Source organism: Bactrocera oleae, chromosome 6 (genome assembly GCF_042242935.1).
Source record: "Bactrocera oleae isolate idBacOlea1 chromosome 6, idBacOlea1, whole genome shotgun sequence".
In the NCBI taxonomy this organism is placed as follows: domain Eukaryota; kingdom Metazoa; phylum Arthropoda; class Insecta; order Diptera; family Tephritidae; genus Bactrocera; species Bactrocera oleae.
The window spans coordinates 49,642,399-49,670,204 of NC_091540.1; the positions used below are offsets into that span (position 1 = coordinate 49,642,399).

At 34.8% G+C, this 27,806-nt stretch overlaps 1 protein-coding gene across 3 annotated transcripts in view; it reads left to right on the plus strand.

Moving 5' to 3' along the window:
• Fife (regulating synaptic membrane exocytosis protein fife) overlaps window positions 1–27,806 on the plus strand; it is a 231,038-nt gene that overhangs the window by 137,797 nt on the left and 65,435 nt on the right. For all 3 annotated transcript variants that reach the window (XM_070111821.1, XM_070111823.1, XM_070111822.1), the window contains 2 exons: window positions 78–189; window positions 17,665–17,969. In XM_070111821.1, coding sequence (XP_069967922.1) covers window positions 78–189; window positions 17,665–17,969 — 417 coding nt within the window. The remainder of the gene's footprint in view (window positions 1–77; window positions 190–17,664; window positions 17,970–27,806) is intronic.

Sequence of the window (27,806 nt, forward strand, 5' to 3'; positions counted from 1 at the left end):
TTGCGATTTTTACATTTATTTGCCGTTTCATGCACTTACTCATTTCCGTTTTGCTTCGCTCTTTTCGTTTCACGCAGATGGTCGCCACAGATGAGACGCCATCCACACAGAATCAACCCGACGCTGGTGGAACTTTCGGAAAGTTGAAACAGACACTGTCATCGTCCTTGCTAACGGCACAGGATAGAGGTGAGTAGCGCAGTTCGGTGTAAAAGTGGTCAAAGAGTATATGGAAATAATTGAATATTAAACTTTGCAGAATATACTCCACTGGAAAATATGTATAGTAGTAAAATTTCAGATGGCATTTGGCAAAAATATGGAATATAATTAAAGTATTCTCAAGAATTAGTTAACAAATTATATAATTTTAAATGTTTTTGTTTTTTTGATGAAAAATGGTTTTAATTTTCCGAATACACAATCCAGTACAAAACAATCCAATAGCAATTTACTTGATTTTATTTATTTATTTTTTACTATTTCGTTGAAATGGTATGGTTCCCTACTCATTCTACCCCAGATCAAAAGTCAGCAATTGCGACAGTCTCATTCGGCTGAACGGTACTATGTGAATTTATTGGTTTTGTAGTACCCTTGCTTCCCTGAACAGGGAATATTAAGTTTGCCATGTTGTTAGTAACACGTCGAAGATCCCATAATGTTTATATATAAATGATAAGCGTGACGAGCAGAATCAATTTTCAGATGTCCGTCTGTCTGTCTGTACATCTGTCTGTATATACTAGTCCCTCAATATTTGAGATATCAATCTACAATTTCTCTTCAAGAGACGACTCATTTATCGGAACCGCTACAAGATATAGCTGCCCTACAAACAAATCGAATCAAGTCCTTGAATAGAAAAATTTGTTCAGTTTGACAAAATATCCTCATGAAAGTCGGTATAAATTATAGTCCAATGTAGTGCTGCAATTTTATGTAAAGATCAGACCACAAAGGCATTTAACTGCCGTGCAAAGCGACCGTTCCAAATCAGGATAAAAATAGGGTCAACATTGGGCCTATCGCCTATCCTCGTACATTGGTGTTACACAGCGCTAGTCACGACAATCTGGCTTTAAGGTGCTTTGGTGTGGTGGACCGCTGCCAGCAATATCTCATACAGAAAACCGTTGGAACGAACACAGCGGCTTGCTGCTCTCTGTATAACTAGTGTATTAAAGGCCATAAGAACCTTCGGACATACTTGGATAAGCAAGGGGTCCATGGATAAAATAAACTATATACCCTTATGCTTTATCTGATAGAGAGAGTGTGCAGGCAATTAGGAATCAGAGAGGCACTAGAACACCTCATCTGCTTCTGTCCGGCCTTATCTAGAACTCGGCTTAGATATCTAGGAGCTTTGGAGTTCAAAAAACTCGATGAAATATCTGAATTACAATAGATATCAAGTCTCTATTAAACTTCACAAAAGTGACACGCGGTTGCAAGTAAACGACTATCGCACCCATCTTCACCGCTGCTTTTCTGCAAGTAGCCGTCATAAACATGGACGAAAGAGTACAAACTGGATCATAATATTGCAGTCGATGACATTAAAATTCCGACTGTTAACAACCATAAAACTTTAGATGTTCGACTCGACAGCATACGACTGCGATTATTCCCGAATCACAGAGACGCAACAAAATATTCAATACTGCACTCTGTGCAATAATAGGGTACCCATTGATTTCGCCCATCGAACATCTATACAGCGGGGCCCGTAGGTAGGAAGTTACGGAACACAACTCCTATGGTGTCCTTGCAGTCAAACCACCACCCCTAGCAGAATAAGAGCTCGAGCTGCCTTCCGAATCTGGAGTAACCCATGTACAATTTCTTTCTGGATACTGCAGCAGATTGAACTCCTACTTTCCCAATATCAATTCCGACATACAAACCCGTATCTGCATGCAATAAGGTCCCTCATGGTTCTAACCATCTCTTTGTATTCCGTATGAAACGAGCTCATCTAAGAATATGTTCTCTATGGTCAGACTCCGTCGAAATAGCTCGTTTCCCGGGGATCCTATTAGATGAAATTTTGATTGCAATTAGATGATAAACGTCTGTCTTACTATGCAAAGAGGGATTAGATAACTGAAATCTAATAACATACTCCAGAAATAATAAAATTAACTTTCCCTTATTTTAAACCATAATCATTTTTCCACTATACCTCCGCAAATTAATTTTTTTGAGCAGATGTCCTTCTTTATATAATTATACTGACTTCGGCAAGAAAAGAGAAGAGAAATGCACGTCGATACGTAAAAGCTCCTGCTCTGACGATAAAGCTTCCAATATTATAAATTTTTTCCAGAGGTAATTGTTAATTCGATCTCGTTTGCGGCTAGCACAAGTCTTACGAAGTTAGGCCAGTCAGAAATAATTTTGGAATAATTTATTCCTCAATAACCTAATTTTGGCTTGTTTAGCAACATTCAAACATCCAATTATGAATATTTTTACGACATTTCGTGCACAGTCCTCCCTTGGTTCAATCCTAAATTATTCAAGTTTGTGAGAGTTCAGCGTGAATTAACATAAATGAATGCTCGTCAACAATGGAAAAATTTCTAAGTGCAACTTTTATCTTGCAACTCAAATGTACAATGAAAAATAGTATATATGTAGTTCGCTGTCCTCCACTAGTTTCCAGAATAGACATGTTGCACTTCAGTGCGTCTCCTACCGCCATTTGCATATTCGCACTTGAAGTCTTTCTCTTGCAATCTCCTTTCATTTCTTTCATAGAATAGCTTTGAAATTTAATTACAGTTACACTCTAATGACATCGATTTGTGACACTTTGCAAACAGAGTTGACTAAGTTGCAACAACCAACTGGCAGTCAGTAACGTGGCAACAACAGCAAACTGTACTCACATTGAAAACATTTTGAACACTTAAACCATTAACATTGATACGCATTGACACAACAAAGTTGCAACATAAAGACTAACTCTCAAAGTTGCAAGTGTGTACGGAGGTTTAGGTATGTGCAACATGCAGCAATGACACCTATTGTACAGCAACTGTGGACTATTTTACGCTTTTGTAAATAACTTTATTTGTGTGCTTGGCTTAATGTACTTACATATATATATATGTGTCGTGGGTGTGTGTGTGTGTGTGAATGTATGCAAATGTTGTATAATGCGAGGTCCATTAGCTTTTGCGAACTTTTCTTCCTTTTAATTTGAAAGTAGTAATGTGGTTTCTCTTTGCAACTAAATAGTCCGTTATAATTTTGTAATTTAGCTGCTACTGGAAATTACAGTTGAGTAAAAAGTTTGTGGCATGGATATTAATTTGATTACAGTTGAGGGTCTAAGGGGTTTTTGTTCAATTTGCAAACAAAAAAAAAACAAACAAACAGGAAAAACGTCAACTCCGCTTGCACCGAAGCTATAATACCCTTCACAAATACAAAGGCTCCTTACAGGAACTTACTTACGATTGTTCAGTTTGTATGGCAGCTATATGCTATAGTGGTCCGATATCGGCTATTGCGATTAATGAGTAGCTTCTTGGTGAGAAAAGGTCTTATGCTAAATTTAAGATCGATATCTCAAAAACTGAAAGACTAGTTCGCGTATATACAGACAGACGGACATGGCTAAATCGAATCTGCTGATCATTTAGATATATATTTTAAGGATCTCTGACGTTTCCTAATGGGTGTTACAAACTTCGTGGCAAACTTAATATAGCCTGTTCAGGGTAGAACAAAACAATTTCAGAGGTCTTTACACAAGTGAAGTCAGTATATACGCGAACTAGTTCCTTATTTTTTAAGATATCAGCCTGAAATTTGACAGGCACCCTTTTCTCCCCAAGAAGCTGCTCATTTGTCGTAACCCCCGATATCGAACCCGTATAGCATACGATTATAGCTACTATTTAAACTGATCAATCCTACTCAAGAAAAACAAAATTTTATACAACTTTATGCATCGATGCAGCAGAATTCAACGTTTTTTCTTCTTTTTAATATAAGGATAACTATTTCGGTGGTCAAGATCGCTCTCGCAATTATACAGCTGGCATAAAAAACATCCAACAGCCGGATCTTTGAGAGTTCTCTTAATCAAAATCTGGTTACCAAGGGCTTGAAATATTTTGGCATACGCTCGCTATAACGGTAAAACTCAACCCCTGAAAAAGAGATAGATATATAAATTAGTATATATGTTTTGTACATATGGTATATATTTTTATGGCCCCATACACACGCCAACATGCAATTACATCAACTTTATCAAAGTCCTTTGTGGCACATAATATTACAAAATTATTTCCTAACATTAAAGCTGCACAAAAGCGTTTACGCGCTTTTGGGGCGAGTTCACCTGATATGGCGCTATTAGTAAAGCCACCTGCTAACACATATACACACGCACACATGCATATATCCAACAATATAGTTGTAAGTCAACATGCAGTTGACATTTATGTTGTCATTATCCATTCGAGCGAGCGCATATGCAACCCCAGTGACTTGATAAAAAAAAAAAAACGGAGAAAACACAACACAAAGAATTTTGAAAAAACAACAACAAAACACAACGTGGCAAGCTGCACTATGATGTCAACTGCAGCTTTTTTACAAAAAAAAAATTCTTTCGTTGTGGCAACACTGTATCAGCGTATTTTTGTCACCGCCGGCAAAATGTGATTTTAATGTGTGCATTCGTGCAATACCACACACACACATACATACATACATACGCACTTTCCAACACTTTGCTGCAACTGCTTTGGGCACTGCTTTTCGCTTTTTCAAAAAATATGTTACACCTCAGCTGCGCCACCGAAGGTGCAACCGCGCGTGACATCCAATTTCTTTTATTTCCAGTTTTTCTGACTAAACTTTTTGTCATTTGCTTGATTTCGCTTGCGTTATGTTTTGCTGCAACGGATTTCACTTTGAAAATATTTCACTCTTTACAAGGGTGGTTTGAAAAGTCTGTCACTATCAACATTTTTCTATAAAAGAACAAATCTTCTCTTGTACAATTTTTGTTGAATATTTTGTCGCTCTTAAAAGTACCTTTTAGCATACTCGTGTTCTCTGCATTGTTATTGCTGTATTTTTAGAATTTATTTCCAAAATAGTTTGGCGGAACGCTTACGATTTTATAATTTCTGAACGGATGTAAGTCCAAGTCCGTTGTGGTCATGTGGATCCGACTGTATAAGTATAACTGAGATAAATTCTTGAGCGAGGGAGAGTCTCTTAAACCACTTTCTGCCACTAATATTAAAATTATATTACTAACTGATCAAGCGTGACCTACGAAGACTAATTTAGGAAATATTTCCTTTTAAAGAAAGTACCTATAACTACTATTCGGGCATCTTTTAAGAGTCTTGTCTTTCTTCTACTTCTCCTGAATTTATTCGATTGGAACATTTTGTAGTCTTCTTGCTGGATAAAGATGTTTATAAACCGTAATATTAAATAATTTCCACAACACTTGACTTGATCATAGGCTACCGACTTGATTCAGGCCGCTCGACAGTCGCTGTTGCTGAACTTAGACCGAAATAGAGTTAAGATAACGATTTCTCAAACCATAAATTCAAAATACGTTTATGTCACTTTTGGCTTTAGTCAACACTGTTTTCTTTGGCTGCAAATATAGACTGTTCTAAATTTGTTAGTTCTGCTTATGGAAGCCGTGTTACATTTAATGTTACTAAAAGGCATATTTACAAAGTCATTGTTCTATCAAACTATACTCATATACGAGCATGCGTTGCTGTGCGACCAGGTGTTGCAAGCTAGCAAACGTGCAACTCGATGTGGCACATACTCCTATCTTGCGTCAAGTTGTTATTTACACTCTCATATGTAGGATTTACTGATGTAATAATTTTTGTGAATTTCACTTTCAATTCAGTGAAAAATTTACGTGAATAAAAATATGGATAAATATATTTATAATATATCTTTTATACAATAAAACCGGTACGCTTTATAGAAGATATATATTATTGGCGAATTCAGTTTTAATATTCTATATATTTATAGTTGCTAACGAGGGCGAAGCAGTGCTTATTACTATTTTCCAACTTTTCGATACCGATTTTGTAGTGCGATTCGCCCTATATTTCAAATTCAGTATCTGCCTTAGCGATTATCTCTTCTTTAGTAGAAAATAATTTACCATCGCGCGTTCATTTGCGTTCTATGAACAGAAAAAAATTCTCGTTTGCCAGACTCTAATAAAGCGGTGGATGCATAAGTGATTCAAAGGCCAATTCTAGCAACTTTATCACCCTTTTTTTTAATCGGTGCGTCCTTTAGACAGACTACCTTAAATATCCTGGAACAATGTGTTCGCCGCCTTCGCTTTGAATTTGAGTGTCAGCTATCGTAATCCACTGCATTATGTGATTATCCGAAAACAGTCTGTTTAGTTTTTATTAAATGTTTTCATCTGTAACTGCCTTTTTTGGATATTCGAATGGTTCTTTAAATCATTTTTCATTAATGCACGAGTTTTTTTTTCTTTCAAAATACTTATACTAAAAATAATATATCTCATGAACCAAGGCTGATTTTTCGTGAGGCCACGAGAAATCCCACTTGGACAGCTGTCTGTTGTAATTGCCAGAACTCCTAGGTATGGAGCAAACAGACCGTCACAACTTGACAAAGCTAATATCAATTCCAACCAATTCGCCAGGTTCGTAGAATGTATGGCAACCGCGATGCTTCAATTTTAGCCTGACGAAAGCAGGGCAGTGAAGGAGAAAGTATCAAGATGTTTCCACTTTAACTTCCTCATTGCAACTGTGAAAAATTGTGTTCTGCACAATCTTTAGCCTCACCGCGTGAGTGTAGCCCTGTGAACCTTGCTAAGAGCTAGTACTTCCATGGACCTTTTATTTTGCAGTCTGAGAGAGTCTCAGAAAGCTTGCACAATCTCACAAGGTATCGGTTGCTAACCAACCCTTTCTAAAAGACGCGCGACGCCCATAAATTCAGCGTCCGAATGCACGAAGACACCTGCTCATTTGCATCCTGATGAAATTTTGTTAAAGTTTCTTGCAAGCTCATCGGCTTTATAGTTTCTGGAGATTCCACTACGGCCAGTGACCCAGACAAGTTTTATATGGAAGTAGCTTGAATTTTCTGCAAGTTTGGTCATGCACTCCTTGAGAGAGACATATGCATTAAATACTAATGAAATTCTCACAGAAACAAGATAATACTACATCAACTTTAGCAAGCTTCTTTGGGCCAGAAACGTGTTCACGTCGGTACAAGTATTAATGAGTTTTGGGGGTAGCGCCTTGACTAAATCCGAAAAGACATGCCATGACCAAATGGCGTCCGCAGGTTTATTATTTATTGCCTGCCTGCCTAATACTTCTGAGTTTCGACCATGAAACGACAAAGCGCTTTGATTCTACCCAATCCAAATAAATGTGTGGCATGTGATGTGTTTCAAGCTTAATCTACTGAAACCTGGACAGTTTGAGCAAAAGTAACGAGATATTTCTATATCGCCATTTTCCAGCCAACTATTCGCATGTAAGCCAATTGGACAACATCCGGTGACAACAGCTATTACCTGGAGTGATAAGAAACTTGCAAAGTGGTAGTAATTCTTCTTTAGTAATAAGTCCACCTTCGTATTGTTGTGCTTGGATATATATTTATATATATATGGTTTTTATTCTGAAAGTGTAATACACATTGCACATCCTAACACTGCCACTAAATGCAGACTCAGTTGGGTTGTTAATCTTTTGACAAAATTTTGACATCGAAAAATAGTATAATATTTCGTTCTTAGTACATATATACTTTTATGTACAACACATATATCGAACAAAGTAATCTGAGGTGAGCAAACGAAGCTCCTTCTAAACATACATGCGCACTTTAAATGCACCATATATATTAGTGTGTGTGCACTTGGACTGCGGACTAGAAAAAACGAGTTACTCATATGCATCAGAAAGATGGCCACAACACTGCAGAAAGCCTTTACTTATAAACAAAGGGCCATGATATGTGTACTCTCGCCCGTGTACTTGCACTTTCGATGCGTTCGCATGCACTTTGCACAAGTACATGTTTTTGTTGTTTGTTTATTCATTGCAAACACGAGCAAGATAAGCACATATTGTTTGCTTGCTTGCCTTGACAATAGGTAAACCTTTGTTTTTGCTAAAAGCGTCCACCTGAAAGCAATCTTTGTGTGCACACCACTGAGACCAATGCCCTAAAGAGTGCAGGACTAAATAGAAAAAAAGTCATGAAAGCTAAACAAAATAAAGCAAACAACTTGCATGAATGCAATGAAAAAAGTTGAGTATGTTTAGCGCTTATATGTGAGTACACATTTATTGTATGTGAAGTACGAGTACATAAGTACTTGAATATGTATGAGTTTGCATATTTCCGTCACTGGAATTAAATGCTGGGCCTAAATGCAATATACGAGGTGTGTTTGAAAAACAACGGACATTTTTGTTTTTTGAAAAACTATTTATTCATTTGTCTACATTAATGTTGTCGCTTCCAAAATAATCCACATCCGATATTATGTACTTATACCAGCGTTTCTTCCAAACGTCGACACACGTCTCAAACTCGATTTTTGAGATGGCCTTTAGCTCTTTCAGCGACTTTCATCTATCCTGCAAAACGACGTCCCTTGAAGGTTCTCTTCATTTTTGGTCCATCGTTACAGTATTGTTTTTGGCCAAGAATTCACGAACAAACAACAAAGTATGAGAGTTTTGAGAAACGAAAATCACCTTGTGGCTATTACAGTCAAAGTAAACAATGCATAAAGCTGAAAATTATCGTACTTCGGAGGCATGTATATATACTTGTACCAATAAAAAAAAATATATTTATATTATAAAAAAATATATATTTTAGCAATTAAACTCCAAACCCGCGAAATTTTAAAATTTTAATTGCCGTTATTTTCTGAACACACCACGTACGTATGGTGCAAAGTAATATACTACGAGAATACTGAAAGAAAATCATCAAACTAATCCCCATAAATAAAATCACACAAAAATCAAGTGAACACATAAAGAAAAAAAAATATATATGTTTATTATACTTACATTCTCTTCCATTTACGATTTTAGTCTATTTGAGCATTTAAAATATGAATACGACGAAATATCATAAAACAAATTCGCAAGAAATCGAAGTGATTAACTTTCATCTTTCAGATATGCTACCCTTTCAGCACACAAAGCTTATTTCATGTTTTTTTAGATTTAACTTTTGCACACAAAATAATATTCACTACACTTAAACTTTCATTAGCCATTGCAGAAAAGTTCCTTGTAATTTGTGAAGTTCAATAGAATACATTCGAAATTAAAATATTTTAGGCATAACAGTGTCCCATTTTAGAAAAAAAAAATGTTTTAATTCTCAGTCAAAATTTCTGATAAACCTACGCTTCAAGCTGAGGCGACCTAGCCATGTGCATGTGTTTGTCTGTATAAACGTATAATGTATATAAATTAAACTGGTTTAGATTTAGTCAATTCACGGCATTTTGTTGTCCTTCGGTTTCATTATTATAGACATTAAATTACCGAAGAACATTAATTGGCAGGAACAGCGTTGAAATTAAATTGAAGTGGTCAATTGAGTATCAACCCTTAGACACGCTAATTTTACCACTATCGATCTTTAGTAAATGTAGATCAGCGAAAATTCCGAAATATGGGGCATAACATCATTAAACTATTCAGCAGGTCAGCGCGTGCCACGGACCAATGCATTAAGCATATATTGCATGAGAATGAAATGGTAGAAAGTGAAGAAGAAAGAGGGACAAGGAAAACGCTTTTACGATTTGCCTTTTATTTTATTTATATTCGCAGCGCTTTCACTTTGCTTTGATCCACATACGTGATTTTTCAATAATGCATGAGATCCAGAGGCGAAAATAGTAGCGATAAAATTGTATAGTAAGCCCAAACACACGCACACATACACACGGACCTGCTTCCATCAATCAATATATAATTATATTTATTTGAATAGGCACAATGCCGTTGTAATCACATGAGCCTAATGCTGCTTATGGCCCGGGTAATCTATAGCACTTATATGGCACACTTACAGCGCTGTAGTCTTATGCGCCTAAAAGTGCGCTAATGCTTTGAGAGTAATTTCCTAGGTTTCTTTGTAGGGAGCACGCGCTCCGCTACAAACAAATACACACACACACGGCTGTTAAGGTTTGTGCGGCTATGATCATGTGCTTGCCATGTCAAGCTATTCTGCATGCTTTCATAAGCAAATACGCACCTACATTTGTAGGTACATGCATATGGCTGCGTGTAAACACTGTTGCGTGCATTTGCATTGGCGGTTCGTGACAGGCGTAAAAATGATTTATTTCCACGTCAATGCAAAAGTATTTTTAATATTTCTGTATGCTCTATATACCAAAGAAATATGTGTGTATATATCATCATCATGCAAAGCGCACATTTGTTAGCCTTGCCTATTCCTTCTGCTTGCTTTTCATATTTTCTGCATTTCTTGTTATCCGCAAATACCTAGCAGCACGTACCGTTACAAATGCATATATGCATGCTGGAAAAAAGATGAAAAAGTGGCGCTACGGCGGAAGGAAACTGCATTTTGCAACGCAATTATGGCACTTATCCCACACTGAAATGTCATCACCTAATCGCGTGAAAATGAATGAGTCGCTTACTTCTACTCGACGCAAGGTCGGCACAGGCTTAAGCCTCACTTACATACAAACAATATATATCGATTTGCGCAACTAATGGACGGAATAATGGTTTTCTCACACAAATAAGTTTCCGTGACATTAATATTATTTTCTTTCAGATATTAAAAGGTTATGTGCAAATAAGAGTTCAGAGCTAAGAGTGTTTTTAATGAAGCTGATAATCGCAAGGCTTCAACACATGAAAAAAATGGAGTTGAATTTTGATACTCTGATTGACATTTTCCACATCAACTCAATAATATTAAAATTTGTCTCTTTGGTTGAGATTATATCACACATGCATATCTCAGCTGAAGATGATTTAAATATAATTTTAACTGACGTAAACTAAAATATAGTAAGTGTGCCTGTGACCGATAATACAACTTAATAAAATACCAAATTTTATTGTTTCCCGTTCGCGATTTCCTCGAAAATTGAGTATTGACTTTTTTTGCACAACACCTAAAGGTATTTTCCCCGCTTTGATCCTTGCAAGTTGCTGGAGTATAAAATCTGCGGTTACAGCCGCTCTTCCTTACTTGTTGGAAATTTTATGCCATATAAATTTGATCGAAAACTGTTATATACCATTAAAATAAATATAAGAATAATATCCATGATGTAATCCTGTCCATCCCATAACTAATTTGTATTTCAATAAGCTCAACTTCACACTTAAAAGCCACATATTTCGATTTGGTTACTAAAACATTGCTTTTATACCTTTGACTGAAGTTTGTGAAAATAATTGGCTTGGTGAAATGCGCAGTCGGGTGATGTGCGGTGTAATAAGGGCAGTTTAAAAAAGTTTCACTATCTATTGTATATATTTTGAAAATAATATTTTTCTATTATTTGCAAATTTCGATAGTATCTACCTTTAAATGTATAATGCTTAGTTCTAAAATCAATATTTCAAATATTAGTTCGCAGTTACAGGCTGCGAAAATGCAGCCGCATTGCTAAAGCAGCTCTATTTTGGCAGGCCAGAATTTTGAGTAAAATAAAACTTATTTTTAAAATCGCCGCCATTTTGTAAATTTTTGGTCTTTTTGACTTTAGGTCCGTGCGACAATATCTTTTAAAGAGATTTGCTTTTTAGGTTTCAACCATGGAGAATGCCGGTATTACTGCAACAGTGGGAAACGTTTTTTTAGCGCGGTCGGAGACTGCATATAACTTGAAAAATATTGAATTTTTTTAAACCGGTCTTTTGCCAAGAATACAAAAAGTATTATAAATTTCTCCACAGATTTCGACAGAATGTCGTACCAAATTTTAATACCTTAACTTCTCACTTAGTGTCATTACACTTGTCTCGTGTGTCTAAGTATTAATTTAATTAAAGATACCAACCACATAGTAACTGGTAGTTTAGTGTTTAAAAACTAAATTTTAAAAGTGTATATACTTGTATATATTTGGTACTCTTTATTTTCAAGAAGGTGTGGCCTAGCGTTTAACAGTGTGAGTGTTTGAACTAGGTAACTGCAAATTCATTATATTATATATACGAGTATTTTTGATGTAATGGAGAGGTGTCGGAGCTTTTGCATTTCAAAAACTCCAAGCTTATTTTTTTTAAGTGGCTGACAACTAAGCTCAAACCAGATAAAAGACAAATATAAAATATAATAAAAAATAAGTTGCTTCTCCATAATGCGGAAAAGTTAGCGACAAGATAACAAGAGTGGAATTTGTTTTCTAATTTTATGGAAATAATTTTATTTCATGAATGTATAAATGTATTTATTTTGCTTTCCTTTCAAACGAAAAACTCTTCTTCACAATAACTATTGCAAATAACAGTTTAACAAATAACAGTTTTGAATTGCAGCAGCAATGAGCATGTAATTACAAAACAAATAGGTAGCAATTATTTTCAGAGCATAACCACAAAATATAATATATTTATACATAGGAGTATACACACTTATCTAAATGAATTGTATTTTGTACAATAATTGTTGTCACTGAGTGCACTAGAACAAATCAGTTGGCATTGCGTATACGCCGTGTCATCTCATACACAAAACTAATTCAGCGTGTAATGCAAGCAAAACCCGTTATGTATACAATTCAATGGAAATAAATTTTCTGTTAAAATATATTTGTGTTGTTTTGTTGCAGCGAAAATTGATATGTGATATTAATCATTTAAAATGTGACACAAAAAACAGGCGAGCGTAAAAGCCATGAAAAAGATTTATTGTAAATGTGTATTACTATCTAATTGTTCAATTAAAAGTTTGTGACATGTTAATGTGACGGCTGATAACCTGCCACACAGCAACACTGCCGTAGATTTGATTAAATGATAACGGTTGATGGCTGTCAACTACAGTTTAGCACAGTTATGTGACCCACATGCACTCATGGCGCAATATATACTCTATATATGCATTTGGTTATGAAATCAATATAAATGTGAAAATAAATGTGTGCATATATAAAACTACCAACACACAAACATATATCCGTGTTTGTTGATGAATGTGTCTAATTCAATTAAAAAGTCATTTATTTTCCACGGTCGCTGCTGTCTACGATTACGAATCACGTCCCTGCATGCTGACAATCTTCCTTTACACTATTCGCTGTCAACAAAAATCCGTTAACACAGACACACATACACATAGAATAATATTATTGCTAAAATATTGATTTATCATCATTGCTATGGAAAATGTCGCATTATAAGCACATACTCACATTTGATTGACATGTCAATATGTATGTATATTAGAGTGTCCGTTAGCGCCCAGGTTTAGGTAAAGACCCAACGTAACTAAGCTATTTATCTGCACTGTAAACCTTGCCAAAATCGTATTTCTTGTCCCATGTATATAACATGGAATTTTTGATATTTTACATTAAGCAAGTAAGCCTAACCTTTTGAAAACCAATATTCTCGTACACAATATTTTGCCCAAAAAAAAAGGTCCTAATGATTTTTTCTATAAAAGCTCTCCTTTATTATTTATACGCAGTTAAATTTATACATCAAAAGTGCTAAGCGTTCATTCAAGCGATTTATACATTTGGTGTTACTCATACGACATGGTGTACTATGTGTACTGTACAATTAATGCAATAAATTAACTGCGTATAACTTTTAAAGGAATGTTTTTATTGTATGAAAAAATTTATAAACACCTTATTTGCGGGGATGAAGTTTTATATTAGATGATCACTTTTTGAAAATTGTAGATTTATATACTTTCAAGATAAAAAATTAATTGAAAAGATTCAATTGTTCCATGTAAAATATATGAGAAAATTTAAATGGCTTAGGCATGGTTTAAATTAAAAATAAATAACTTATTTACCTTGATTCTTTGTTTTTATGGCAAATCTGAAACTTCCGGAGGCATTTGCAACAAAAAATCAACTTGAGTACTAACGGACACCCTAGTATGCATATGCAAATGGATATACTTGTGTGGCATGAATATGCTATGTTGACATGTATGTATATGACAACGTGTATGTTTGTAAATCAGCTCGTTTGAAGTAAATCCATTGTGAGTCGTTAAATAAGCAACTAAAGTCAAACGCATGAATAAATATTAATAACAATTATAGATTTCATGTAAATTTTTATACTCTCGCAATATGTTGCTGCAGAGTATAACAGTTTTATACACCCAACGGTTGTTTGTAATATCTAAAAGTAATCGATATATATATTATATATATGTATATAAATGATCACTCTGATGAGACGAGTTGAAATCCAGATGACTGTCTCTATGGCCGCCCGTTCGTCCGTCTGTGCAAGCTATAACTTGAGTAAAACTTGACTTGCACATGAGAGAGGTTAGTATTGCATATGTGCGGTGTCGAGCCATTATCACGCCCACAAAACTATAATATATTAAACGAAAATCTATATAGTGTCATAACTAAGCCACAAATTAGGATACGAAAATGTGTGGTAGTACAGGACAGCGGAGAATGAATGAGAAACAGTCGTTTAAAAAAAAAGTGGACATGGCCCCACCTTCTAATTGGTTTAATATGCATATCTCACAAAATACTAAAGCTACTTCAATCAAACTTGCTGTGGAAGAGTATTTTTAGCACTGAATCAAACACTGAGATAATATGTGAAATCAAGACTATTTACGATTTGAAATCAAGACTATGCTATCTCACGTCCAAGAATAGGACCATAACTTGTCAAGCCATCAGATATCTAATATAATTTAAAGGTTTACGAATTTATAGATCAATCTTTGTGGTACCGTAACTAAAGTCAAAGAGCATATTTTTTCATTCTATTAATATTATTTGGCAATGCCAAAAATAAACAAAATCGGGTCGGTACTAGACCTATATCCCATATACCCGATATACGAGGTTTGTTCAAAAAGTATCGCGAATTTTGTATTTCTTAAGAATATTTTTATTTATTCATGAATATTTATTTTGTTTCCCTCAAATTAATCACCCGTATATATAGCAGTCACACCTTTATATATTACCTCTTTATAGTCGCATTCTCTTAAGATCTCTGATCAGAAAAAAGCCTATCTAGCGCACGATTATAGAGTTTTCTTTATAAAATTGGCCGTAGCAACCTCTTTTAAACATCCACTGGGTACATCGTCATCAGTTCTCATATGCCCTATATGAAGTTTAGCAAACTAAACAGGTTATACTAAGTTTGCCACGAAGTTTGTAACACCCAGAAGGAAACATCGGATACACTATAAAGTATATATATAAATAATCAGCATGACGAGCTGAGTGATTCAGCTATGTCCGTCTGCCCATCCGTCTTTATATACATGAGCTATTCCCTCAGTTTTTATGATATGAACCGGAAATTTTTCACATGACTTTGCGTGTCGCAACAATGAATTCTGTTACAATTTCATTTTTAACGCACATTAAATTTCAAGTATTGTTTGTAAAAATAACACGTTGAAGTGGAAATAAGCTGTGATGTCGTGCGTTTTATTTTGGTGAGTTAGAAATTTTTTGATTAGTTTCAAGTGCGTTATGGGAAGGGAGGGAAATAAGAAGGTAAGGGAAATAGGAAGTGAACAATGCATAGGTGAACACGTGGCCACATATGACAACAAATTCAGATTGGCCGATTTGATTCGATTGTTCATTCAAGTCAGAATTATGCCAAAACCAGAAACACAACAAATGATTTTGGACGAGAATGTATAATAACATTTTTTTAATTATTTTTGTAAATTGTTTTTTACAACTTTCTTCAGAGTTTGTTCACATTCACCATAGCAATGGTAATAAATGGTTTTTTGGTCGAATTTCGACCGCTGGCTACCTTAATTATAGGAAACGTATTTGCGAAAGGTGTTAATGCTTAGGTGCATCCGAAGTTATGAATTAAGATGGCTAGGATTTCAGTAAATGATTGTTTTGTTGATGATGTTACAAGGTATGATGTACGATCTGCTGATCTTCTTGTGGATGAAAGAATCCTCTACAAGAGTCAACTAAAGTGGTTGGATAATTTAAAGGCCAGTAAAAAACACTTTTTTGAATTTTCATTTTTAGAATAAAAAACACTTTCGAAAATTCATACAAAAAATATATTTTAGTATATATTTATTCCTTTTTTAAGCTATTGCATAGCTTCTATCGTGGACTTTAAACGAAGGGACGGAATCAAGAGATTCGGTAACGGAAATAAACCTAACATGCTTGCATACTCTAAGGCGTAGTCTCGCATATCTCAAACGGAATAAATTAATTGAAAAGACAGCAGGGTGATTCAAGCATAATAATATTTAAGATACAATTTTTTTAATGGAAAATAAAAATTTGGAAAAATGGTTTAATTAAAAATAAATTATTTAATATTCGGAGTCATAATAATAGTAAGATTGTTATTATTTTGATAATTAGCTACCCCACATTTTGGAACTTTCTCGTTTGACTTGAATACAATTAAAATTAGGTATTTAAATCGTGTTATCAATGGTAATGAATTTCCACTTATCTTGACTGGCGATTTCAACAACAACTTCGCTGATAAAAAATCAGAGCGGTTGACAACTTTTCTTTCGGAAAAATTGAATTTGAAAATTAATTATATATATATAATATATATTAATATATATATTATTATCGGTCACCACGCTCAAAAAGTGTATAATATCAAAGAAAAAGAAAATATTGCATAAGAAATAAATAAATAATTATAAATGCATAAGTTGATAAAAAATGCTTTGCAATAGCTTTACCGCGACAGTCCCCGAGTGTCACAAGTACATTTTTTTTTTAATGTTTGAGCCCTTCAAAAATGTTGAAAAATGGCGTTCAGTGGAACGTGTCGCAGCTGATACCGGACATTGGAATGCAAAGTAATGTCCGTGATTCTTATTTGTAATAGTGTATATAAATATTTTTTTAATTTGTATACTGTTTCTCCCGATTTTTAACGTAAAAAAAAATCAAAATAATTATCAATATCTTTGGTTCACATAAAACAGTTTTAAGTACTTTACAAAATATAAGTTGAATCAGATTGATAGCGGAGATAGTTTTCACGCAATCATACACGCCAATTGTAAAAACATGGCTTTCAGAAAACGTGGTTAAAAGTTTTGGTAAGCGATTGTTACGTCGTCGACGTGCTGTCTTTTATCTGAAATATCTCTTGAACCACTTCGAAACGAATGCTTATATTTTACACATTCGTTCTTAGATACTTTTAGAAGAGATTCAGTTAAAAATAAAAAAGTATAGTTTTTCGAATTAAATGATCCGACCCTTTTGAAATAATAAAAATTCAAAATAGAATAATTACTTTAAACAAGAAAATAAAATTACACGCGTATATTGAACATATTTCACCACGTACAATTAACAAGTTGTCATCATTTCTCTCTTTCTCTTTTTGCCTCCTCATTTCCTTGCAGTAAACAAAATGTCACCACGTCCCTCGTTGGCGCCCACCGAAGACGGCAGCTACGCTGGAGCGTATCAGCAACAGGCCCAGGACGCATATGCCGCCACTCAGAACAATAACAATAACAACAATACGACAGGCGGCAGCACCGCAAGCAACTCATCGAAAAACGAACCGGGGCGACGAGCGGGGGCGTGCCGCGTGTGTTTGAAATCCTTCAAACCTGACGACTATCACAAAACCTGCTTCGAGTGTCAACAACGGGTGTGCGAAGATTGTGCCAGCTACAGCAAGCTGGAAGAGAGTGAGGATGCGGTAAGTGCAGGGATTAAAGAAAAGGCAGAGTGCCGAGTAGTGTGAGATGTGGTGAAAATGGTTGGTTGAGCGTGTAAGGCCTTAGGTGAGATCAAAAGCAATGCAAAAGTATACACTCGTAAGTGGTGTTTGTGGTGTGTTTGGTCGAGCATCAAGTGTTGCTGATTGCAATTGAATTGCAATGCAAATGGGCATAATAAATTTAATTTCTTGTAATGAAAAACGATTGCCAAAGAGGCAGTTAATATTAAGAGGAATTAGAATTGCATAAAAGATGTGCTAAGCGTATTATATGGAAGACTGAGAGTAATAGAGTGGCAATGCAACGTGAATGACAGTGGGTTTTGATGCGTTTGATCTCCACATATATCGCTCTAACCACTTGAAGTCGTGCTTTAGTTCTAAGCAATACTGCAAACAATGATTTTGCATTTTATTAAAGGCGAAATAATAAAACCAGATACTCCAGTACGGATTGGTACATGGATATTACGGAGGTTACTTCATCCATAAGATATTACGTTTCCCTTACTTTTTATCACTTCACCGAACCTCACTTTGTCCTGACTACATAGGTATATAGAGTATGCAATTTTCGGAGATTAAGTGTTATTAATATTTCACGTAAAATTTTATTATCATTTTAAATGAATCTTATTCATTATCACAAGTTTTAAGGGGTTAGGGGTAGTCAGAGGCACGAAAAACTTAGAATTTACAGTAATTATTTTTTTACCATAAACTCATGTTATTTTACAAAGGTAGTAATAAGGCATTATTATAAAATGTTTTGACTTGAAGTCACGAAAATTAAAAAAAAAAATTTAATTTTAAAAGTTATAGCTGTCTGTGTTGACCCAGTTCCAATAAAAGGTCCTTGCGATGACAATAATAAGACCTTGGAGATTTATCTAAAATTAATCGGATGAAAAAAAATCGGCCTCAGGAAAATTTTTTCTAAATTTTTGGGAAAAAATCAACAGATAATTTTTCTTAAAAAATTGAAATTTTTGATCCTTCGATGAGGCCCGAGTTTATTATGTATTCTAAACGCTGTATAAATTTCATTAAAATCTACTGAGCGGTTTTCGAGTTACAGTTGTCACCAGTTCGAAAAACATAGTTTTGAGAAAAACGCATTTAAAGTTTCTTGCTGCTGCCGCTAGCTACCTGCTTCCGAGCGCTCTTGGTTATAACTCAAGAAGTAATTATCGGATCACTTGAAATTTTCAAAGAATATTCTCAAAGTATTACACTTAACAGAAATGCAAAAAAAAAGCAAATTGATTTTTTGAACATTCTGATTAACCCCTTAACGTGTATATATTCTCAACCAATCCAGCTATAATAACCTAACGTCCTAAGGACGAATCTTTTTGGCGCCCCATCGAAAGTGGGAAAAATGAAAAATATCAAAATGTCGTTCGTGCGGATGCACCACGTCCTGGAAAGTCTCTTGAAGCCAATAAAATAAAGCCATTGGTCGATGGAAATCGTCGAAAAAGAACTCGTATTTAAATTGCACAAAAGAAAAACGAAATTACTTAGTGAACGACCCAATAAAATACTATATGTACATGGTCAATATCCTTATACATGATTTCATATGTCACCTCACGGTATAAAGGAAAAAAGGAATTTCTAAATTATTTAGATTTAAGGTATGACAGCTTATAGTCTAAACTTCTGATGACTCTATTAAATATTGTTCTAGGGAAACATAGGTCTGACTAGTGAGGAGCAAACATACATATTTGTATATTTTCTAGCACGCTTCCTTGGCATAATTGCCAGCTTATGCTGGGCTCTTTTAAATCGAGAAGGCTTAACGAATGCCACTCTCTCACTTTAAATAAAGAATATAATAATTTTGAAAATCCACAAGTGGAGAAAAGACAATTTTGCAATTAACAGTGTTTTGGCCATTATGGGAATAAACATATTTGCCAACTTTATTCTCATGCCTGTCTGTTGCCTTTTAAAATAAGAAGAGCATTTAATAACAAAATTCACCACGAAATTCTTATCGTCAATATTGCTGATTGAAATTCCCAAAAAGCAGTGGTTAAAATATTTTTGCCAAATTTCATAAGTTTTTGTTGCTTTTCTCTTCATTGACCGAAGCTTTGTGGTAGACCACTCGGAATTTCATTGTAGAATCTATAATGTTGTACAACAAATTTTTAACAACAATCTCCAACAACCAAAATTTGTATCTCAAAAGTGTTAAGCCCTTTTTTTCTTGTTTTGTTGAACAAACACAAACATACATGAAACGTATAAATATATATCGATATACACATATATATACCTATATACAAAAAAGTATGTTTTTTAACTTGGTAAGCTGGAAAATTGTTTGATAGACACCTCTTGGAAAGGCTCTTTAAGTATGAACTCTTAATTTTAACGGGCAGGTTCTCCGACTAACGGTTTTACATTTTTTTCTTATTATCAGACAGAAAATATCAGTCATATCTCGCTTTCAACTACTTAACACCTATTTCATTCTGTGGTTTTTGTAGAAAATTGAATGTTCTACATAAGGTCTTTTACGGTTTTTTCGTAAATTTAACTATTTAAAAGGTATTAACGGTTGAAGTTTGATTATTTTAAAGCAAGTTTTTTTTTTGAACTTTGTAACTCAATGAAAAACATCTTTTAAATTGCAAAGCTCACTGTGTTAACGGAAATTTTATGCTCTATAAAAATGGTCTCTTTTTTGTATATTTTTTTTTTTTTTGTTTTCCTTTGATAGGTATTGATGTTGGACGTTAAATATCTCGTAAATGCCTAACTTAATCGAAAAGTTATTTGAGACTATTTATATTTTTTTATAAAAAAGAAGTTACCGATAATTATGCCGTAGTAACTCCGATTTTGAACTCTACTTTTATCATCATCACTTCAAACAAGTTGCTCATCAGTCTTTTAACCACGAGTCTTGCTTCATTATCTTTTTAATCGATGTTCCTCAGTTTGCGTAGCCTTATGAATACTGAACCGATATTTAAGATGTAGGCAAAAATAGTTTCTTTACTGTAATCAATATCTATTTCGAAGCAAACATTTTAGTATAATAAAGTAATATATGTATTAACAGTATATATACCTAACTATTACAAAACACGCCTACGCAATCAAATAACTCAATTATTAGAATTTCAGTAAAATTTAATTAAATAGAATTACAAATAACAGAGAATAGCATACATACAGTTATACATTTCCTACTGCATATTATGTTTCAATCATGATATATTGCCTTTAATGCGAAAATCAGCATGTGTTGCCACAAAACACACACCAAACCCGAAAAATATTAGCAATTTCCAATATTGCGTTATGTTAAATGTTGCAACAACAAACGGTATTCCCATTAAGCTAAACTTATGTGCTCGGTTACCGCCTACAATTAATATTAGTCGCCAGCAAGCAGTGAATGCGTATTGGAACCTATGCAGAGAAAAGAGCTGCCGGAGCTTGGCGAGCAAAAAATTTGTCTGAAATTGCCGAAAACAGCAAAAGCATTTAAACGGATGATTAGTCGAACAAACAAATCTATTCAAAGCACAAACAAAGTGATATATACACGCACAAAAAAACCTGCAAAGCCACAAGCGGCGAGAATGGTCAGCAGTGAGAAAAGAGTACTGGCTAAGAGGATGATGGAAAACCGAAGATTATGATGGGCGAAATTGTGCAGCAAATGGAGCTCATTACTCTCATTCTGTGTAATTACAAGCCACACATCATATTCAGCATATTCATCGCAAAATATAGAGATCAACGGTAGAATGGGACGATGACATGGAATGTGCGTTTAAAAATGAACAAATGTGTTAGTTTATAGAGTGAAAAAGCTAACCTCATAAGTAGATCAATATGGCGCTGATGCTGGGCGGAAACACGCCCACTTTTAAACCACTTTCAATCCAAGGAACATATGGAGTAAGTTTTACCGAGATATCTCAATTTTTATTCAAGCTATCGCTTACACAAACAGATGGACGGACAGATAGTCACCTAGATTTCAATTCCCTTTAAATTTGGCTTCACACTACTTTCATCTATTATCGGAACTAAAATAACCAGTCCACAAGAAACTTCAAGAGACAAATCAAGCTATATATTTAATAATATGCGGTTGTGGTACTAAAGCGTATTCCGTACAAGATCTATAAGAAATGCAAACAGTATTGAATCAACCGTTCACAAGTTTATATATTGTAGAATCGCAATGTGTCAGAGAATATAAGATACTTCACTATAAATAATTTCTGCATGAGAATATGGCGAGAATCGGCTATTGGAAGTAGTGAGCTTAAAGTTCGATTTCAAAGCTCAGCTGAGTTGTTGGGACAATAGATTACCTTTTTTGAAAGGTCAAGAGAAATAGTAGGGTTTGGTGAGCATTTATTTTAAGGAGTCGTATCCCCTTAAGAAAATCAAACATTAGACTTTTGTTTTTGCATGTAGATCAAAAATACATATATTTGGAAATGCTCTTAAAAATTAGCTTAACATAGAAATCGGTTCCCAAAACTGTAAATGTGTCGAAACACTGTTTTCAAAGTAGGCAGGGAAAATTTCACCTTAATGCCTTTTCACACAACTTTTTTAGTTATAATTATCAGATAGCGATTTTTGATAATAAAATATTTCTTTTAGAACGAGCCTAAGAACGGTTTCACTGTGCAGCAAAGCCTAAGTGTCTATCAAGTTAACCAGCTGCGAAATGTGTTGTGCTCGTAAAAATGGTCAGAACCTTAAGCTCATATGAATAGACATAGTTTTGTAAATGCCTGTGTAAGACCCAAAAGAGAGGCATAGTGAGCAACCACTTAGCAAGCTACCATATAGATAGCTGCTTTTACCTAACTACTTCTGCTCAAAAATATGAGACCGTTACTGTAGCAATAAGTCCAAAGCAAACGCACAACTACTCATTTACTCAAAAAGGCGACAAATTCATAAAACGAGAATGAAATATGTATGAAGGGATGTTATTTTTGCTGCTAATAATTCGACATTAATCAAAGTAAAGACACAAATCAAAATGTCAACGTCAAGAGGAACAGCAACAAATGCTGCAATGATAAAAACGACAAAAGCCGACTGCAAGTTGTGGTCACAGCCAGAGTGACATTAATTTGTCGAACTATTAAACATTCCCTATTTATAATAGTAAAACACAACAACAGCATCACGAAAACAACCAAAACCACAACAGAGTTATGCTCTCAATTAGAAACCGCTAAAGGATGAAATATGTTCCAAGCAATTTCGGGAACGAATTGACAGATGCTCTACACCGGCTGTGTCATGGTTAACTAGGTTAGTCCATTACAACTACAACAAATGGCACTGAAGGAAAACAAATGCTAGTCCATATGTATTTTGTACGATTTTACAAGCTAATTAAAGATTAAGTGAGGCACTGTGCTGTTGTAAGTGGAAGCCCTAGCTTATATTAACTTATGTGTCTACATATGTATGTATGTATGTATGTCATAGCTGGGAAATAAATATACATCAATAATAAATATGTAATGCTAATACTGACAACTTAAGGCAATTAAATATAAATTAATAAAATGGCAAAAAACGTGAGAATACATATCAACGAATGGGACTGCAGAAAATTGGTAGAGCATGTGTATAATTCACATAAAAATTATATACAAGTAAATCGTAGTAGATCCATTATTCACCACTTGTCAGCCGAAGCCGAATTAGCCGTGTACGTATGTCTGTCTGTGCGTGAACTATTCCCTTAATTTTTGAGAAATCGATCTGAAATTTTGCGCACGTGCTTTTTGTCCAAAGAATGTGCTTAACATATTTGTTGGAACCGCCGATGTCGGACACTGTAGTAGCCTTATAAAGTGAACGATCGGAAAAAAGTCCTTGTATGAACTTTTTAATTTGACAATTTTGATTTGAGCATATTTCACAGTTATAACTATATAGAGACGCTTGTTTTCACCACAATCTCTTGCACACAAATAATATGCGATTCTCTGAAGTATTTTGAAAATTTAAATATTCCGCAATAAATCTTAGTAGTAATAAAATATTTATAGAACAATGTTAACAGCTAGTTAAGGTTTTTTGTTTATTGTAATCAGAAGAGTTCATTTTTCACGTTTATGCGGCGTCATAAATTGCCTTACCTAGCCATATCAATTTATATATTAAAATTACCACCAACATGGACACTTATAAATACATTTTATGTGTGTATGTGTAGACTATGTCAAATATGGCACGATTTCAACATTAATCTTGAGCGGCTTTAACAGCAAAGTATATATGTATGTATGTATACAGGTGTAGTTCGCGCTTACAGTTATCTGCAAAATCCATTTATTATACTACGATTGCCAAGCTAAAGGCCGACACCTGTAGTGTCTGTCATTATTTATATATATGCATGAAGCAACGTTGCATACGTCGGTCTTCATGTTGGTCGGTTGTGTGTTGTCGTGTTATTATAAAAAATTACTTTCACAATTTTCGCTCAACTTCTACTGCAGCTGTACGCGCCTTACATACAGCTCGGAATGGTAGGGCGTGACCTGTACAACGGTGCAAAAGTAGATTTCTATATTGATAATCTACAGCTGAGTCGCTGTCATGTTTATGACCCACTCAGCTGGGACCAGCAAATAATTTTGCAACTGAAAGTGAGTGTGTCTGCATGTATATTCGCATGTTTTTCTGTGACCCAAGTGTATAACAATAATATCGGCAGCTACCGTTCGGCCCAGTGTCTCGCCCGTCTGTAACTTAATTAAAACGACAAAGCTTTTTGCAGTTGGCAATGCCAACGCTGGTGGAGATACGAAACTACTTTGACATATATGTACATATACAGATAGGGTGTTGCAATAGGTGCGTAGCAGGCAGAATAGGTACTGCCAAAAGTGTGCTATCTGAATAGGATATTCGTTTGCATGACAACTTGGTTCACGTGCACAAAACGAACTATACTGTCATCACCAATGAAGGCTAACAGCAAAAACTGACACCAACGTTCTGACGTTTTGTCATGCTCCAGCTAAATAATTTGTTTTTTTGTAACCCCTAAAGATCTATATATACTAGGCGCTCCAGGTTAAGAACCAGAAATAACACTGCTTAATTATCGGCTGGACTATGAAGACCAAATCAGGCATCTAAAACGAAATTTTCGATAAGAAGCTTAAAGCAAAAGCTGTCATTAATCGCTATGTTGGTCTGCAGCCACATTTACGTGTGAATCAAGAATCTTATATGCTTCTAATTTCTTAGTTACAAATCCATATTTCACTGGTCTCATTGAGAAAATAATGAAAAGGGTAATTATTTACCTTATCTTCAAAGACAAACGCTCAGATGTATATACATAGATATATATTTTTGAAAATAATTTCGAAAAACGACATTTTTGGGGCAGCTACAAATTTGACCAAAATTCAGATTTCGATTAGTCTTTCCATCATTCCCTGTATACATCTATAGTTATATTTAATTTTTTTTTTTGGTTTTTGGATTTGCAATATATTTAAAAGAAATTTCTTTCTCACCATCAGTTATATTTTTTCGGCGAGATCTTAGTTTTCTATACTCCATTTAAGCATCAACCCATTCGCATTGTAACACCCTTTATATGCTTAGTGCAACCATGTACAATGCAAAATGTTTACATTGTACAGTTACACAACTGTTGCGCATGGTATGCGTGCGTGCCACAAGTGCACTTGCTGCCTTGTGCTGTGTGAGGTTACGTATACGCCATGACACACGAACAACATGAATTTAGTATCAGCTATTCTGTATACCATTCATCTTACTCAGCGCTATTGCACGTTTTATGTTCTATTTTTATTTATTCCTTTTGTCGTTCTTCGTCCACATTGCATATCATCCTGCAGTTGCTTGTTAAAGGCGCCTAAATAGGAAATGCACTCATGCAAGCAAATTATAAGCCATTGTTATACTTTCCCTCATCGCCCTTCACCCGCCTTACATCCAGCGCGTGTTGGTATAAATATGTTTGTGGGTGTGCTCATAGCTGGCTAGTTCATTTTACATGCGCAATTCATTTATTATTATTCCATTTTTTTACTTTCTTCTTCCGTGCATTAAAGGATAACGTTCTGCATTTAATGGCATTTGAATAACTGTGAAGGTGTTCGCCATCGACTGTTTTATTCAGTACTTTGGTCTTACTGATTTATTACCCTCCTGCTGGCGTGAGTGTACTTAAGGGAATTACGTTTAAAATAAATAGTGTGCGTAACACTAAGGCGCAACCTAAAAAGTATTTGATGCGAGGTTGTTGGTTCAAGTAAGCGATGTTAGTTGAGAGAATGTACAATTGTAGGAAAATTTACAAAAGTTGTTAACTCTAGAACTTATACCAGTAGGATTATCACCATTTACTTGTAGAGAACATGCATGATCAAACGATGAGTCCAAGGCAATATGGTTTCGAATCGTTCAAAGGAATGCGTAAATCTAATTATTAGAAAATGTTTACGTATGAAGACAGTTTGCAAGACGCGCTTTTTGCCACCAAGATAACGCTGCGAGTGCTTGAACTTGTGACACAATAATTTCGACAGATAATTTTTTTTTCTAAGCTCAAAAAAGACACACATATTGAGAAGGTCAAAATGATGACAAACACCTACTTTGAAGATCTCGAAGCATCATACTATCGAACAGTATTAGACCATATTATTATTCAAAAAAGTTTAAATTGCGCTGCATCATTTTTATTCGCAAAGATCGTTAAATCACAGTTTAAAATATCACATTACAATTCATTAATGATATACATATATAAGGTTCTACATGTATGTCATGCATAGATAGGAACAATATTCATCGCAGAGTTTATTCCTAAGAAAATATCTTAAACAAGAAAAAACGTTAATAACGGCAGCAAACGATTTTCAAAATTCAGATTGATACCTCAAAACCTAAGTAGCTAGTTCGCGCATGTTGAACCGGACGAACAGACAGACGAACATGGCTAATTCGACTCAGCTCGTCACGCTTATCAATTATATATATATATTACGTTTGTGTCTATTGCAAAAGTCTTGTATATTGCTAAAGTTGAAGATTTTTGTTTGTTATTTATCATAAGATCGCCGCAGGCTCACCTAAAAAGCCTGTAACTTCAATTGGGAGACTTTTATATGAACGAAATAAGTGAGTCCTCGAGCCGATGGAATAAAAGCTGTTCTGATGAAGCCGTTAATTATTATTGGTGAAATAAACCATCACAAATTATTGCAAACAAATTTCGAAAGTGAACTGTTCTTCTTGTATGTATTAGTGATGATTTCGCCAAATGACTTGCAGGGTGCGATTGAAAAGCTCCTATCTCTAATATAATAATTTTACCTTCAGAGAATATGCTAAACTAAAAGTGTTATCCAAAAACACGTAAGTTAGTGCCTTCTTTTGTTTACTGCGTTCAGACAGCAGCATTATTCGATAATCACCAAATCATTCGCTATAGGCAGGAACAGTTGGTAATCACTTGATGTTATATACAAACAATTAGATGGATGCATAAGAATATCCCAAGCTCAAAAATCTTTTGGCAAGTCACTATCGATATGTGTGGTCTGGCGTTGTCCTGAGAAAACACGATTCCACGCCTATTGACCAAAGCTGGCCACTTCTGGGCGATTTCTTACTTTATACCGACCAATTTTTGATAGCACTTTGGCCGTAGAAGAGCAGCTCATAGTAGATGATTTCTAACCATCAATCATGGCTAGACCGCGATTCACAAATGTAAATTCGGTTTATGAGGTTTTTTGCGTTAACTCG